Below are 18,040 nucleotides of genomic sequence, written 5' to 3' on the forward strand. Positions count from 1 at the left end.
GGCCTTCTCTGGCACACTTTTAAGTCCCTAGTCCTCCCTATACTTTAATCTGGCATTGTTTATTTTGATGGGGAAATCTTAATTCCCAGTACTCTAAAGAAATACTTATTTTTCAATAAAAAGGTTTTCATTGGTTCATTATAAAATACAGTTCAAATACCCAAATGATTTTATCTCTGATTAACCTGGCCTTTCATTAATTTTTCCCATCAAACAAATGATTAAATAATCATCTCAATCAGACACTGTCTAAATATTAAGACAAAGTGCAGCTTCATTATTCCTTACAAGTTGAAGAATTATTCTCCATTTTATTCACAATTATTGTACTTTTTATTACATCACTACTGCAACTGCCACAAATCCAATATCCACCCATCCTACAAAATGTGCTACTGAAACATTTTTACAGATATTTTATATGAAGTAATTAATGTTTACAGGAGTAACTATTAGCAAAGATGAACATTACATGAATTATAATTTCTATGAGTGCAATAAAAATAAAGTATGCCATATATATATATACAAAATGTGCTAATGAGCTAGAACTAGAACTACATGGAGTTTCAGGGTAGCCTAAACTATAGAACACGACCTTATATTGGCAAAAAAAAAGAGGGAGACAGAAAGACAGAGAGAGATCGGAGAGAGATATTCTCCAAAAAGAGCCAAAAGAGCATAACATCATACTACTACAAAAATACATCTCAGATTTTAAAAATAAATTAATTAAAAAATTAAGACATAGAAAAAATAAGACCTACAATAGATGCCATAACTCAGCATGAATCAATCATGACTTTCATTCATTGCTCAATCACTATGTAACAGACCCCATACCACATTCATCTTGGTGTGAGCTGCCTTCTCTCAAATCAGGCACTTAGAGGCTAGACACTGATTCCAAAGCAACTGCTATATCAAAAAGTACATGCTTGGCTTGTGTGGGGATGCAGACCACACTGAAAGCTGAGGCGTGTGAATCATAAGTTCCAGGCAAAGTAAAACAAAACCAGTCTTCTTTGAGAAACCCCCCAAGCAAAATTGAAATTGTGTTTTCTTACCTCAAACCAGAATTTGTTTTTATTGACTTAACACTGAAACCAATGGAGATGATGAAATGGGCATAGCTCAACACCATTGACTTATATGAAGCTGAAACAAAATAGTCCGTAAACAGAATACCAGAATGACCCTTTTCCCTAAACTCTAAAAGAACTTACTGGATGATGTCCAAGGAGAGGTGACACATTCTGCGATATAAAAACAACTTTCCCATCTGTGCTCAATATAATTGAAATGTTTTCAAATGACTAATAAAGAGAATAATAACATAATTAAATAATGCAATTATAAAATGATAGTTTTATTTATAAGTGCATAAATATAACAATACTGAAGTGTATTCTATTTCTTACATATCAATGAAGTAGGCACACATTTAATTAAAAATCTATTATTCTGCCTCCTACACAGAATCTCCTTAATGTTAAGCATGAGATATTTATCAAATAATGTGTCACTTAAACAAATTTCAATGTACACCCAATTAACACCTAAACTCTCCAACACAAGCTAGGAAGATTAATTTCTGCGTAGACTGACACATTTTAAGCATATTTAATTTTTAAATGGCTAATAATTTTTTAAGGGCACTTTCATTTATTCTTAGTCTAGTGATCTACTTATAAATATGGTTACTGCCATTACTTTTCTTCTGTATAATAGATTTGGTATACAGACAAATATAAAGAACATTTAAAATGGTTTTATAAGCTACAAAATTGTTTTCAGAGTTGTTTCTATAAGTTTCATTAGTGCTGTTTACAAGAGCCTGGGTGAGGGGTTCTATATAGGCGTTTTTTAAGTACATTTCCAGTGGCTATAGACAGAAGAAAACATCTTTCATTCCCTTAGCAACCATTAATTACCTAGAGAGCCTTAAGAAGAGCTGAGAACTCATGAGCGGCTCTTCCTTAGCTGCTGTTAGCTATTTATTCTCAGGGAAGGGGTGTGGTCTCATGAAATCCATCTCCTCCAAGCTATGATAGAAGAAGGATAGCGTAACTGGGAGGAGGAAAGAGATCATTGAGAAGGGGAAGTGACAAGAGAGGGTAATGAGATGCAAATTTGATCAAAATACATTATATAAATGTATAAAAAGTCATAGTGAAACTGATTATTATATGCAATCAATATATGCTAATAAAATAAACTTGTTTTCAATAGTAGGACCAAGCCCATAACAAAGTAAGGGAACTTGCCACAGACGACTATGAATGTAGGCACTAGGACATAAAGTGATGTTAGAGCCTTAGGAAACTTGTCCATCATTGGTTACTTAGAGCTTGGAAATAAAGTAAAGGTTTTCCAAAAGCTGCTATCTAGAGCATGTGAAATGCCAAAAGGTTATTCAAAGGAGATGTGGATATGTGTGTGCCTTCCTCAATTCTAAGAGGAGGAGGACAAATAAACCTGGGCTCCCTTAGGAAGTACTAATCAAACATCCACATTCACTCAAATTTAGAGATGCGATCCAGACACTGCATGCGTGGTCTTCCACAACTCCAATCTAATATTTAATTCAAAGAAGTCCTGGTCTGAAATAAAATGAATATTTTAATAAACAGGCTCATAGAATTCATGCAGACAGATAGTTACAAATAAAGGACCTTATGGTAAAAACAAACTAGCAAACACTGAGAAGGGAAATCGATTAAACATGAAGAGTGTATAGAAAAAATCAAATGCAGAATGAGGCTGAAAAGAAAACACTGGAATTTACAGACAAGAAAAGTGCTAAATATAGGAACACAGATAACATGGGTTTTAAAATTTTGAATGACTCAAAACTGATCAAAGATATGAAACATAACAACAGTTCTTTAAATGAAATTATCATAAAAATATCTATTCAGGGGCTGAGATTATAGGTCAGTGGTAAAACATTTCTGTAGCATATGTGAGGCCCTGGGTTTCATCTTCGGCATAAAGGAAAATAAAACATTAATGCAAAAGCAAAACTGCATGGTAAAACACAGGAGAGCTTGGGCATGTGTTTATGTTGGTAGAGTTCTTCTCAGCTGCATAAGGCCCTGATATCCAAGCCCAGTAACAAAAATCAAAGCAAACATTAATGGAAAGGGCCTAAACCTGAAGACAAGACTCTGACTACAAGCTTTAAGATGATTGTGAAGGAATGTGAATACCTGTGTGTTGTCAATGAGAAGTTAAAAGGAAGAAGCTGTGAAAATCTATATGGCCAGTCCTCAATATTAGAGAACACCATAGACTCTGGTGTTTCTACTTCTGAGCATACATAAGAAAGAGGTGAAAGCAGCACGTCAAATAGCTCTGTTTACCCATGTTCTCAGCAGCATTATTCACAATGGCCAAAAGGAGGAAGCAATCTGCTATGGTTTGGTTATGGCCAGTCCTCCAAGCATTCACATATCAGAAGCTTAGTCTGTATTGCACAGTGTGAGAGGTGGTAGGGTCTTTAAGAGGAGAGGTCTAGTGGGAGGTCACTGATTATGCTGCCTTCATTAGTAATTAATTTAGTTCTTCTGGGACTGTGGTTAGTTTCTAATAGGTGGTTGTTACTAGAAGACTGGTGATCCCTCCCCACTCTCTGGCTTTTTGTCTTACAAATATGATTGCTCCTTATCACAAGCTACCTCCACTGTGAAGCCAGTTTCATCAAAAAGCCATCTCACAAATGACATAGTCAAGGTACCATCAAAAAAGGACACAGAATTTCAAACTTGCTGCTAAATAAGCCTCATTTCTTAGAAGGCAGTTATGCTCTCCACTATCTCACCAATGCTACAACAAACCTCTTGTCTTTACATAGTTCCCCAACTCAACTGTTTGATTTAGACACAGAGAAGTATTAACATATAGTCCAAGCAGATTACAGACAAAAAGGCTCTGAAAACTTTAGTATAACATGTAAGTGACTATCATTCAGGTTTTAGAGAGAATTCAGTCACCAGCTACAATATGAATGGACAACATAAATATTTTAGTGCATGGAATAAACCACTCAGGAAAAGAAGAATGAAATGAAGAGCAAAATGTAAAGATACAATATAGATTTTTTAATAGAAAATAAAAAGTCTATTATTTGAAAAGAACAATACTGGGAACAAACCTCTGGTAAAGTGATTTGCATAGTGAAAAGCACAACCCTTTTAAAAATGTTTCTGTTTTATACGTATGAGTGGTTTGTTCCTCTGTGTGTATGTGTGTGTGTGGTGCCAGAAGAGGGCAGTAGATTGTGTCAGATCCCCTGAAACTTAAACTACTGATGCTACTGATGGTTGTGAGCTGCCATGTGGTTGCTGGAAATCAAACTGAGATCCTCTGCAAGAGTAGCCAGTGCTCTTAACTGTTCATTTTTCCAGGCCCACAAATAATGTTAAAATAAAAAGTAGATATCATTACAGAAGCTTCAGCTGTAACAAACATGACTAGAACACATTACCATCAATTTTATACCAGTAAAATTGAAAGTGATGGGATAGACCAATTCTTAGGAAATATAATTTACCAAAGATAACTCATGAAATATAGAAGATTTGAATCATAACATAATCATTAAAGAACTGAACGATAGTTTCGAATAGTCTTTTATTACCTGCTGTGGTTTGAAACTGGGTTGAGTGTATCATTACCAAAGCTAACAACTGACAAGTCCCACAATCATTATGTATTAGTCAAAACTTTGATGCTACTTTTATTGGTGTCAGGGTATTGAATGCAGTAATCTGCATATGCTAGGCAAGTGTTGTGAATGAACCACACCCCCAGCCTCAATTTAAATTAAAAAAAACTCCACTTGGGCTGGAGAGATGGCTCAGTGGTTAAGAGCATTGCCTGCTCTTCCAAAGGTCCTGAGTTCAATTCCCAGCAACCACATGGTGGCTTACAACCATCTTTAAAGAGGTCTGGTGCCCTCTTCTGGCCTGCAGACATGCACACAGACAGAATATTATATACACAATAAATAAATAATTTAAAAAAAAACTCCACTTTTTTCATGAGTCAAAATAATGAAGACAAGTTATTAACATCTCACAGAAGCTAAAAGGTGGTAGAGGAGGGAAATAAGCATAGTTTCACTGTGCACTCCAAAATGTTTGAATATACATTTGGCTTCACAAAACTATTGCCAGATTTCAAACGATACATTTTGAGACCTCTTAACACAAATTTAAGTATATAATCTGTAAACCAAATTTTCTTTTTAATGAACGTGCTTGAAAGGATAAAAGATGTTCCCATGTGACTTAGGTTTTCATCCAAGAATATTTATTGTTATAACACTTGTTGTGTTATTTGAAATCATATGTTCTTCCAGCTATGCTTTGAAAAGTGCTGTAGTGCATCTAGCATCGAATGTGATCCGCATGTAAAGTAAGCAATGAACAAAAGCACTCTTACCCGAAGAACTGTCTTAAGAAATTCCTCATAGGTTTGGAAAATGGGAACTTCTTTTCGGTCATAATTGACTCCCATATTTAATGCTTCTTTTAGGGAAAGGAAGGAGAGGTGTTGTATTAATAATAATTAGCAATTGATATTAGACTCTGCAAACTTGTAATTTAGGAAAAAACATTTTATTATTTTGTGAATATATTGTGTGAGGGCATGTCCTATAGCTCATTTTTGGAGGGCAGGGACAACTTTTAGGAGCTGGTTCTCTCCTGACACCTATATGTGGATTCTGAGGATTGAACTCAAGTTTAACCACTGAGCCATTTTTCCAGACCAAAGTTATAATTAATATTATCAAAAAGACTCCAACAGCGGAGTACCAATTCTCACAAACAAAGAAATGATGGAATTCAAAATCACTCAACTTACAGGTTTCCTTTGGCTCTGTCAAAACTCAGGATCCAAAATATGTCAAGTCAAGAGTTCTATATAGACTCATACTACCAGTCCTTAGGTAAAAACTGGAAGTCTACTCTTTTAATTTCTAGACAAAGGCGTTTCGCTGGAGGATCTTCAACCTCAACAGTTGTCACTGTTTTGCCTCCCATTCTTCTGGTCTTCTCGGGGAGCAGCACAGCTGATCCTGTCCTCTGCTCCTCCTCACAGCCCTACCACCCCTCTTCCTTTACCTGAAGCAGTAAAGGAATTCAGCAGCACAACCTCCTATCTCAGTGATTTACATCAATAAGAAATACACACAACAACAAACCCTCTACACAACCCACAAGAAAAAGAGAAATATTCAAGGGATACAAGCCTTGTGCTGGGTGATTCTGACCTTAGGGCAGGAGTCTCACATTATTCCCTTGGACAATGTTCTGGTGGGTAGAGGATCTCCTGTCCTCACTAAAGAGGCAATGAGGTGTGCAGCATTGGGGCAGTGGGATGAAGAGTGGTAGCACCTATAACCTTGTTGATGAAGGTTGAAGAAGAATGCAGTGTGAGAGAGTGGACAAAAGAACTAGCAAATATTTTGCGAGGTTTAGCCACAGAGAGGGCACAGAAACAGAGAAACTCATAGAGAAATATTGGGGTCAGGAAAATTGTCACTTCACCTAAGATTAGGAGAGTTTGATTAAATGTTTGTAGGCATAAACCCATCTCATGTCCTTAACTAAATGGGTTCCATGATATAAGGATCATCTGATAGGTTCACACAAATAGACTTTATTATTTTCCATATATGTTTCTAGTAAGTTTCACTCTTGAACAAGCCTCAGGAATATTTTATGCGTTAAAGATAAAACAAACAAACAAAAAAAAAACCTCATAGCCTTGTGAGTGGAGAGAAACAAACTGCATATGCAAAGGTACTTCAAGGACCCCTCCAATCAATACTCTATCCCTTAAGGCACTTGAAGCATTGTGAGGGCTGTGATGCTCTCAAGTCAGCAATGGCACACAGAAAAAATGGGTCTAAGTCAAACCTCTTGGATTAGAAGGAGCAGCTGGAATGGTTGTCTGACGTTTTGCAGAGCGTGCTCTGGGTCTCGGTCTAGAGGCTCCATATCCAAGACTATCCACAATTCTCTGAAGTATATTCATCAAACTGTGAAGATCCTCATATGTTAGCCTATGGCGTGGATTAAAGGCCACCCTAATCAACAGAAAAATAGAATGATCTTTATGAATGGTAAGGCAGAGGCAAATGATTCATTCATATGGTGCCTCAATAGGAGGACTAAGATGACAGAAAGACAGACTTTTGTATGAATTAAACATCCAGTGTCTTCGTTATACAAAATAAAACTACCATGGCAGAATATGTCAACAAATGGCCTTAATCACAATACTCGGGTGGGAAGGCAGGAGGACCGTGGGTTTGAGGTAAGTCTTGGAATAAATTGAAAGAGCTATTCTTTAAAATAAATAGTAAATGAACAAGCAAACAAATAAACCATATTTCTATTTAAAACAATGAAATTAAATTCTATGTCATTGGCCTTTGTCTGTGAGGCTCTTAAAAGTGGAGACCAATCTATTTTTTATGTCTTCCCAGCACAGCTCAACACTATGCCTGGTGTTATGGTTTGGCAATTACTTAAGATAAATCTAAATTAGCTTGAGTGTAATGGTAAATTGTTGATATACATCTGTTCTCACCTACTTTAATAAGAGTAATTCTGACTAGGTGTTCCAATGCAATTGAATCTGTAAGAATAGAAAACCCAAGACAGATTTCTCTCAAGAGTGCCATCCTTCCCTAGGAAAGACTATTTGGCTAGATGTGAAATAAGAAAAGGGGGAAGGGTAGAAGGCCTTGCAATCTACATCAACTATGAATTCCTACCTCCTTGTCTTTTGATGTCGATATCGATTCATTTTTCGGTCAGGTATGGGTAGATTCTAAAACAAAATCAGACCAATGTTTTATTAAGCAATCATATTTCTATAGTCTATAGCATATACCTGTGCTTTATCTATCACCTATCAACTTTCTATCCTCTATTTATTCTGTCTTCTCTCACCTACAACCTATCTTTTATGTTTTCTCTCAACTATCTACCACCTATCTTTCCATCATCTATTGTCTATCATTTCTTTTACATATCATTATCTATCTATCTTCTCTCATCTATAAACCTATTATCTATCTTCTATCATGTACTGTATTTCTATCATATATCATCCATTTGTCTTTTTGCTGTCAACTCTGTCTAAACTCTGTCATCTGTCTATATATGTGTATAAATCCATCCTCTATTTTCTATCTGCTATGTATTTATCATACCTGTACTCCTCATTTACCTCCTACCTTCTATCTATCATCTATCTATCTACCATCTATCACTTATCTTTTATGGTCTATATTTTACACTATATATAACCTTTCTCATGGATTTATACTGATCATTTAGCTATGTACTATGGTCAAGCCATCCTGTCTTTCCTACCTCTTAGTTCACATCCACAATCTATCCTCTAACTAACCTGTATCTATCTTTCAGCTATTATCTTCTATCTATAATCTATCATCTACCTATTCTGTGTTTACATTCAATGTATCATTTATACCTCTGTTATCCTATGTCTAATTTCCATCTATTACTGCTGAACTACCTATATCATATCCTTCTCTGATCTATTATCTTTCATCTATCATTCATTTTATACCCTTACTAAGTCTTTGCTCCATCTATTATCTGCCATTTAACTACTGTCTATTCTCTATATATCCTTTGTCTATTATCCATCTCCCAAATTTCTGAAATTTGTCATATACACATCCTGTGTCTATATTCCATCTATTTCTTTCCTGTAACTCTCCTGTGTCTATCTACTTATACACCCTCGAACTATCCTATGTCTATCTTTGTATCTATCCTATAGTTATCCTGTACCTATCTTGCACTGATGGGCCACTTACATTCTTGTGCCTACTTAATCTCTACTATCTTCCACCAATCAGTCATCTATCCTCTAGATATGCTGTCTTCAATATATCTTTTGTCTATTTTCTAAAAATCTGGTGTCTTCCTTCTATCCAACTAGCATCTATCTCATATCTATTCTATGCCTGTCTTCCATCTATCATTTATATACCTTCTAGCTATCCATTATCTATCCTGTAGATGTCCTGTCTGTCTACTACCTACTCTTTATCATATCACTACCCTGTATCTATCTTCCATCTATCATCAATTCTTTAGCTATCCTGACTTTACTATACTACTGTTTATCCTCTAGGTATCCTGTATTTTCCACGTATCATTTATCCTCAGGCTCTCCCTGTGTCTATTTTCCTTTTATTATTTTCACCTATCTCTCATCTATGCTATAGGTATAGTGCATTTATCTTCCATTTATTTATCATCTCACATCCAGATATACTATATATTCCAACTTTCTGTAGTATATCCTCTAATCAGCTGTCTATACCTTCCATTAATCAATAATCTATACTCTAGAAATCACATGTCTACTTTCCACTCATCTATCTTCTAGCTATTCTTTTTCTATCTTCTCTCTGTCATCTATCATCTCGCTTTCCTGTGTCTCTCATCCATCTACCATCTGTCTTTTCTTCTATACATGATCTATCTCATTCTGTGTTTATTTTCTAACGACCTATCACTATTTTCTAGCTATCTTGCATCTCTCTGTCATATAAATATACTCTAGCAATACAGTGTCTATCTTTCATCTTCCTATGATCTACCCTTCAGACATGCTGTAACCATCTTCATCTATCATATGTCCTCTATTTATATTGTGTATATATTCTATACATCTATCATGTTCCCTCTAGAGAACCTTGTCTACCATCCATCTATCATCTATTATTTATCGATCTTCCATCTATCTAAATCTTTACTCTAGCTATCCTTTGTCTTCTGTCCTTTATACTTCAGCTCCCCTGTATCTCTCTTCTATCATTTTATCACCTGTTCTCTAGCTATCCTGTATGAAACACCTATCTGTCATCTCTCTATTCATCCTGTGCCTCTCTTACATCCATTATCATCTATGTATCATCTATATTCTATCTATCCTGTGTCTATCTTGCATCTATATGTCACCTATCTAGTAGTGTCTATCTTCCATTTATTTATAGCCTTCCTGTGGCTATATTCCATCTATTTCTCATCTATCTTGTAGCTCTGTTCTTTATCTTCCATCCAACTAAAATATATCCTCTAACTATCCTTTGTCTAACATATATCATCTTCTAGCTATTTGAATCTATCTATCTATCTATCTATCTATCTATCTATCTATCTATCTATCTATTGATCTATTCCATCTATCTATCTAAAAACTCAACTGTTTATATCTTTCATCTATCTATTTTTTATCCTCCAGCTAACCTGTATTTACTGTCCATCTATCTATCATCAATCCTCTAGTTATCATATATCTACCACCTATCATCATATCCTATATCTCTGTTCCATCTTTCTATCATCTATCCTTACCTACCACTTTTGTGTCTATCTGTCATCCAACTTCTAGCTATCCTGTGTCTATCTTCCTTCTAATTATCATCTTTCCTTTTACCAATCCTTTCTCTTTATTCCATCTATCTTTTATCCTATAGCTACGCTGTGTCTCCACTTCCATCTAGCTATCCTCTACCTCTTTGGTCTCCTTTTCCTACCATTCATCTTTTTCTCATCTTTCCTTTATTTATTATTTGGCTATTTTCCATATATCTGTTTTCTAGCCTCTAGTTAGTCTATGTCTGTCGATCATCCATGTATCATTATTCTTTAACTACCCTATACTTCTCTTCTACCTCTCATCTAACTTCTAGCTATCATATGTCTATCTTCCATCTTTTTAGTCATCTTTCCTTTGTCTATATGTTGTCTATCTTCCATCTATCTATTTTTTTATCTTATATCTATTCTGTTTGCCTTCAATCTGTTGCTCTTCAATCTTCTGGCTATCCTGTGCCTGTCTTCCATGTATTCACCATTTATCCTCTAAGTATCCTGTGTCATATACTTATACATATATCATTTATCATCTAGCTAGCCTACATCTCTGTGATCTATCTATCATTAATCCTATGGCTATCTTGTGCCTGTCTTTCATCTATTTATCAGCTATCCTTTAGCTATCCTGTGTTCTATACCATCCATGTATAATTTATCATCTAGCTACCCAGATCTCTGTGATCTATCTATCATCAATCATCTAGATTTCCTGTAACTGTCTGCTATCTATCAGCTGTCCTCTAGCTATCCTGTGTTCTATACCATCCATGTATCATTTATCATCTAGCTGCCCTAGATCTCTGTGATCTATCTATCATCAATCATCTAGATTTCCTGTAACTGTCTGCTATCTATCTATCAACTGTCATCTAGCTATCCTGTGTTCTATACCATCCATGTATCATTTATCCTCTAGCTGCCCTAGATCTCTGTGATCTATCTATCATTAATTATCTAGATTTCCTGTAACTGTCTTCCATTTATCTATCCTTCATCTGTTTCGTAGCTACCCGGTGTCTGTTTCTCATCTATCAACCACCTATCCTCGAGCTTCCCTGCATCTCTCTACCATCCATGTGTCATTTATCTTTAATTATCCTGTATCTATTTTCCACCTTTCTGTCACCTATCCTGTATCTATCTCCATCCACTTACCACCTATCATCTAGATATCCCATCTTCCATTGTTATTACTTTTATCCCTAGTTATCCTGTATCTCTCCTCTATCATTTATCTAGCTAACTTCTTCTATCTTCTTTCTTCTATACCCCCATTCTTCAGTTTCTCATCTATTCCCTCTTAGTTATTCATCTCAGTTCATCCTTCATGGTTCTATACCAGATAACCATCATGATAAAACTTGTCAGTATTTAGAAATACAGCCAGTCTGGCCCTATTTGCCAATGTATGGTATGTGTTATTAGAAAGAGTGAATTGTGCTATAAACAGTATTACTTGAGAAAATGAGAGATATTTCATAAAGATCAAGTTAGAAAACTAAGCTTAAATACCACAGATAGGTATACATTTGACTATACAACTTTAGACTAAACTAAACACTGATATTACTGAAATAGTAAATTATCAAATTCACAGTTTACATTTGGTGAGTTCACCATCACTGTCTCAATGACTGGTACAAGATCAAACAGAAAACAACCCAAGATTTTTGCCCTTACAGCACAGCACCAACTGCCCTCACCTTACCTTACCAGCCACTTGAAGTCAAGTGCTCTTATGTTTACCGTATCCAGGCAACAATAGAATACACACTGCCTATGCGATTGGCTGAGAACATAATACCTGCTGACTGTGATTGGTCCTAAGAGCCAAGGCTGTGACTGGTCAAAACACAAGTTTAAATGACTCTGATTTCTGTTAAGAGCAAGGCCGTGATTGGTCTAAAAGTATAAACTTCAGTGACTATGATTGGTCCTATGTGTCACTATCATGATTTATACAAAAACATAATCATTATGAATGTGAATGGTGGGAAGTGGCAAGGCTGTGATTGATATAAAATATAAGCCTCGATGATCATGACTGGTTTTACAAAACAAAGCAGTTTTGTTCAATGAGTAGCAAGGGAGACATTCATTAGTTACTGCCTTTTCTGGTTTGTAGCACCAGGCCAAATGAAAGGTTTCTCTTAAGTGATCTTTTAAATATATCTATGTCTGAACATATTAATATTTTTTGTAATTTTTCCCCTGTGTACCATGTGCATGTCTGGTACATGTAGAGGTCAGAAGAATTGTGGAATCTCCTAGATCTGCAGTTACAAATAGTTGTGAGCTGTTATGTGGTTACTGGGAACCAATCCTGGGTCCTTTGGTAGAGCCATAGAACTATTTCTCCATCCTTCTCAAGAGATGTTTTCTTGCCTCCTCTTCATAATATGAGATAAGATTGTATCCAAGGAATGAATGCTCAGAGGCAGGAAAGTGACAGAAGAGGCAGCAGAGCAGCAGTGGCAGTTGAGGTATCAACAGATTGAATTGTGGGTTCATCAAGGCAGTTGTTTCACAGCTACAGAAGGAAAGTAACTGAACAGTTCAAGAGTGGCTAGGGCAGAAAGAAGGGCAGAGGAAGAGAAGCATCAGGAAAGGGAATAAACCTGAGGGTGTATAAGAGTAGAGACTTGCAAAGTATCATAGAGAAGAAACAACTGTCTCTGGACACCAGAAAAGTTACATAGAGCAATCAAGTCTTTAGGTCAAAGGTGATCCCAGTCTTGGGCTAAGAGCTCTAATGCTCGTTTGTATTAATAACTAAGAAATTCCCACTCGGTGCTCGGCTGGGGCGGCCTGGCCCACAATGAATGGCCTCCACGGCTACCACTGCTGCTGAGGCGGAGGCCACGGAGGCTGCAGAGGCCGAGGCCGAGGTCAAGGCCGAGACGCAGGGGGGCGAACCCCGGGCCCAGGACCGGCCCCAGCTGCCGCCATGGCACAGACCCTGCAGATGGAGATTCCAAACTTCGGCAACAGCATCCTCGAGTGCCTCAATGAGCGGCGGCTGCAGGGACTATACTGTGATGTGTCAGTGGTGGTTAAGGGCCATGCCTTCAATGCCCACCGTGCTGTGCTGGCCGCCAGCAGCTCCTACTTCCGGGACCTATTCAACAGCAGCCACAGTGCTGTAGTGAAACTGCCAGCCGCCGTGCAGCCACAGTCATTCCAGCAGATCCTGACATTTTGCTATACAGGCCGGCTGAGCATGAACATGGGGGACCAGTTCCATCTCATCTACATAGCCGGCTTCCTGCAGATCCAGGAGATCATGGAGAAGGGCACCGAGTTCTTCCTCAAAGTTAGCTCTCCAAGTTGCAACTCCCAGGGCCTGCACCCGGAGGAGGCCCCATCCTCAGAGCCTCAGAGTCCTGTAGCGCAGACACTGGGCTGGCCAGCCTGTAGCACGCCACTGCCCCTTGTGTCACGGGTCAAGACAGAACAGGAGTTGGACTCCGTGCAATGTACACCCATGGCCAAGAGGCTATGGGATAGCAGCCAGAAGGAGGCTGGAGGCAGTGGTAGCAACAATGGCAGCCGCAAGATGGCCAAGTTCTCCACACCAGACTTGGCCCCAAACCGGATGCCCCAACCTGTCTTAGTGGCCACAGCTACAGCAGCAGTGGCTGTGGTTACAGTGGGGGGATGTGTGAGTGGACCAAGCATGTCAGAGCTGACCAGCCCAGGTACCTCCAGTGCTTACACCAGTGACAGCCCTGGCTCCTACCACGAAGAGGAAGATGCAGGTGAAGAGGGTACAGATGAGCAGTACCGTCAGATCTGCAGTATGTACACCATGTACAGTATGTTGAACGTTGGTCAGTCAGCTGAGAAAGTAGAAGCCCTCCCTGAGCAGGTGGTCCTCGAGTCCCGAAGTCGCATCCGGGTGCGACAAGACCTGGCATCTCTCCCAGCTGAACTTATCAACCAGATTGGCAACCGCTGCCACCCAAAGCTCTATGATGAAAGTGACCCCTCTGAGAAGCTGGAGCTCGTGATAGGCACCAATGTGTACATCACAAGGGCACAGCTCATGAACTGCCTTGTCAGTGCAGGCATGAGGTACAAGGTCTTGCTGCGGAGGCTCCTGGCATCTTTCTTTGACCGGAACACACTGGCCAATAGCTGTGGCACTGGCATCCGTTCTTCCACCAATGACCCCAGACGCAAGCCGCTAGACAGTCGCGTCCTCCCTGCTGTCAAGTACTACTGCCAGAACTTCGCCCCCAACTTCAAGGAGAGTGAGATGAACGCCATTGCAGCTGACATGTGCACCTATGGCCGCCGAGTGGTGCGTAAAAGCTGGCTGCCCAAGACCAAGCCACCGCACCTGGTGGAGGGTGATAGCTACAGCAGCTTCATCAACGACACTGGCAAGATAGAGCCGGACATGATGAGCATGGAACACAGCTTCGAGACAACCAGCCACGATGGCGAGGCCGGCCCTTCGGCTGAGGTTCTCCAGTAACATATGTGTGACATCCTTCCCCTTACAGGATGTCACACACCCCTTCCTATCATATACCCCCATCTACCACCTGGTCACGATCTACTGTCTGTCCCTCCTCAGGACCTGTGAGGAGGTACTCCATGCCCTCTAGCAGGATGCAGTAGCTGGCTGACCAAAGCCACCACACCTAGCTGAGGGCAGCACCTGCAGCAGCTTTCTCAGTGACAGTGAGAAAGAGCTGAACATGATGGGCATAGAATACAGCTTCCAGACAGACAGACAGCCCCATCAGAGGAGGTCCTCCAGTAGCCGCCTAGGACCCTCCCATGGATGTCACACTCCCCTTCCTGTCACACACATACCCCCACCACCTTAGTCACTAGCTACTGTCTGTTGTCCCCGGAACCTGCAGGGGGTGCTGCATGCTCCCAGCCTCTCTGCCTCCCTGTCATCCCACAGCTTTTCCCCAAAGCAAGCTGGGCTGGGTCAAGAGAGGACAGGCATCAGGTGGGATCTGTGACCTTCCTCAACACTCATGGGGAGCGCTGGTTCCCCTTCCTCTTAGGCATTTCCCAGCACCAGGCCCGGCTAGGGGATGGGCAGAGCTCAAGAAGAGCCTGCCCCTCACTGTGTCTGCTTGGGACTACATGGGCCCAGGGGTTCTCAGGACCCCTCCCAACCCCCCCCCCCCCAGTGCTTCCATGTCTTCAAAAGCACCTTCCTGTCTCTCTCATCTGTCCCTGCACTTTGAGGCTGGGGTAGGTGAGGCCAAGAGGGACTGTCTACTTTGCAGATGAGGAAACAAGCCCAAAGGGCTTAGAGAAATTCTTAAAACTGATCCTCTTTAGCAGCCTCCATCACACCCCTCTTAATCCCACCCTGCTCTGCCTCTGTGAGTTCCCTCAGCCCAAGAGGCTGGTTCTAAGAAAGCAGAGCTCCTGTGGGCAGACAAGAGTCTCAGGACAGGTTTCCAGTCCGGCAGAATTTGTGGGTGTGCGTGCATGCATGCGTGTGTGCGTGCGTAGAGTATTTGCTTTTAAAAACATGAAGATCATGAGGCAGCAAGACCAGGATCGGAACTAGGGAGCAGGCTGGGAGGCTGTTGCCCTTCTCCCATCTGACCCTGGGCAGGGCTCCCAACCTCCACCCCCTGTACATAACTTTTTGAAACATTTTTTTAGCGAATGAAATAATGAAGTATAAGATTTCAAGTATAAGATTTTTCAAATCAATGGGAATGTGTCTGAGGTCCCCTGGGTCCCTGGGCTGTGGAAGGCAGGATGCAGGGAAAACTGAATGTGTGTGTGTGTGTGTGTGTGTGTGTGGAATGTGGGTGCATGTTTCCATAGGGGCCCATTCCCAGTGCCCCAGGACTCCTGTGGATCCAACCAGCTTCCTCTCCCCCATAACTACAGTTTAAGGGTGTTCACAGGTCCCAGTTGGCTGAGCCCACTCCTGGGGGATGAGGCAGGGCAGGGTCCACATGCCTTGTTGGTGGTTTGTGGAGCTTTCTCTGGCTGTTCCTTTCCACTCTTAACTCTCCAGGAGCAAGCTCTTGGGTTTCTGAGTTTAATATGTGAGCACAGGGTTTCTGTTACTCCTTCCCTTCATTAATGTCAATTCACCATCTCACTGGTTCTGTTCTAGCCCTGACCTCCTTCCCTCTCCCCAACTCTGCATTCTAGCTGCCTCTTCAGAGGCAAGGAGTTGCAGGATTGGAGAAGGTGGGATGGAGCCTTTTGAGTCAGATCTGGAGACCAACCTCCAGGCCAGCAGCACCCTCTAATCTGCCAGGGTCCCTCTTAACATCTGATAGCGAGGGTGGGTTGTTGGGTCTGATTTGGCCCCCAGTACCTTAGCCTTGGGTGACCAAGTGGAGGGGAGTTGACACCCCTAGCTAAAGCACAAGCACCTTAGTCATACCCACTGCCTCTACCCTTGTCCTGGCCTGTTGTCCCACCTCCCCCAGCAAAGATCCCAAAGCACAATCTCGTGGAAACTTGGCAAGCAGCTGAGCCTGGCCATGGTGAGGGCAGGCTGTGCTCGCTGCCCAGGCTTAGTAAGGGGGCAGCTCCATGGGAATGAGAGGTCTTGTAGAGTGGGCTGCAGAGGCCATTGGTTCCAAGCACCTCAGGAGGTGGCCCTGACTCCCGGGGCTTGGGGTGGCGGAGGTATAAAGCCAGGGGTGCAGGGGAGAAAACTACTCACTAGGAGAGCCAAAGACAGGGTTGTGTCTTACCTCAGGAGCCACCCCTGCACCCCTCCTCTGGCAGTCAGCTGCTTGCTCTGCCCTCCTGAGAGCTGCATGCTCCCACCCCAAGCACCCAGGAGAGTGAAAAAGTAACCCACCTAGCAGGAAAGACAACTAGGGGCAAACCCAGTGGCTACCCTCCCACCCATCCATGCCTCTCATAGGGACAGCCATCACCCACTGGCCCATGTGAAGTGCCAATGCCCTTCCAACCCAGAGCAAGCCCTTACCCTTCCCATGCCCACAAGTGAGATTGCACATTAACTACTGTACGGAGAGGAGCAGTGTTGGGAAATGTGAACCCTGAGAGTCAGTGATGCTGATAAGAATAAACAAGACGCCTTTGTAACAAGAAAGAAAGAAAGAAAGAAAGAGAGAGAGAGAGAGAGAGAGAAAGAAAGAAAGAAAGAAAGAAATTCCCCTACTTCCTAAGCCTACATAAGACCTATAACACTGGCTGCTGCCAAGGGATGAGACATGTCAATATCCAATCCCACCTTGGAGCTGCAAGTCTAACCACAGACGAAGGCTGAACATCCTCTACTTCCTATGCCTACACAACCTACAGAAAAGACTGAAATTCTTAGAAGGCTAAGGGTCTCAATACTAAAAGTCTGCACAAGAACTGCAATAATAGAGGGTCTCACTTCCTGTTCCTCATATTACTGTTGATGATATTAATTTTTGTTTATTTGTTTGCTTTGACAAAGGATGCCATGTAGCCTAGCTGACCCTTCAACCCACGATAGGACATGATAGGACATCCTCTTGCCTCCAGCTCCCAAGTACAAAAAATCAGAGTTCTGCTGCCATATACAATTTTTGCATGGTTGAGATGGAACCCAACTGAGCCACATCACCAGTCCAATATTTTATAATTTGTGA

The 18,040-nt window shown here is 40.8% G+C and overlaps 1 protein-coding gene across 1 annotated transcript; it reads left to right on the forward strand.

Moving 5' to 3' along the window:
* The first annotated feature begins 13,389 nt into the window (after nt 1–13,389).
* LOC121440484 (nucleus accumbens-associated protein 1-like) lies at nt 13,390–14,922 on the forward strand. The gene has a single exon (XM_041641247.1). The coding sequence runs from the start codon at nt 13,390–13,392 to the stop codon at nt 14,920–14,922; it is 1,533 nt and encodes a 510-aa protein (XP_041497181.1).
* Nucleotides 14,923–18,040: the final 3,118 nt, after the last annotated feature.

This window comes from Microtus oregoni, unplaced genomic scaffold (assembly GCF_018167655.1).
Source record: "Microtus oregoni isolate MIOR12 unplaced genomic scaffold, Mior012 000067F_ref0000223, whole genome shotgun sequence".
Classification (NCBI taxonomy): Eukaryota; Metazoa; Chordata; class Mammalia; order Rodentia; family Cricetidae; genus Microtus; species Microtus oregoni.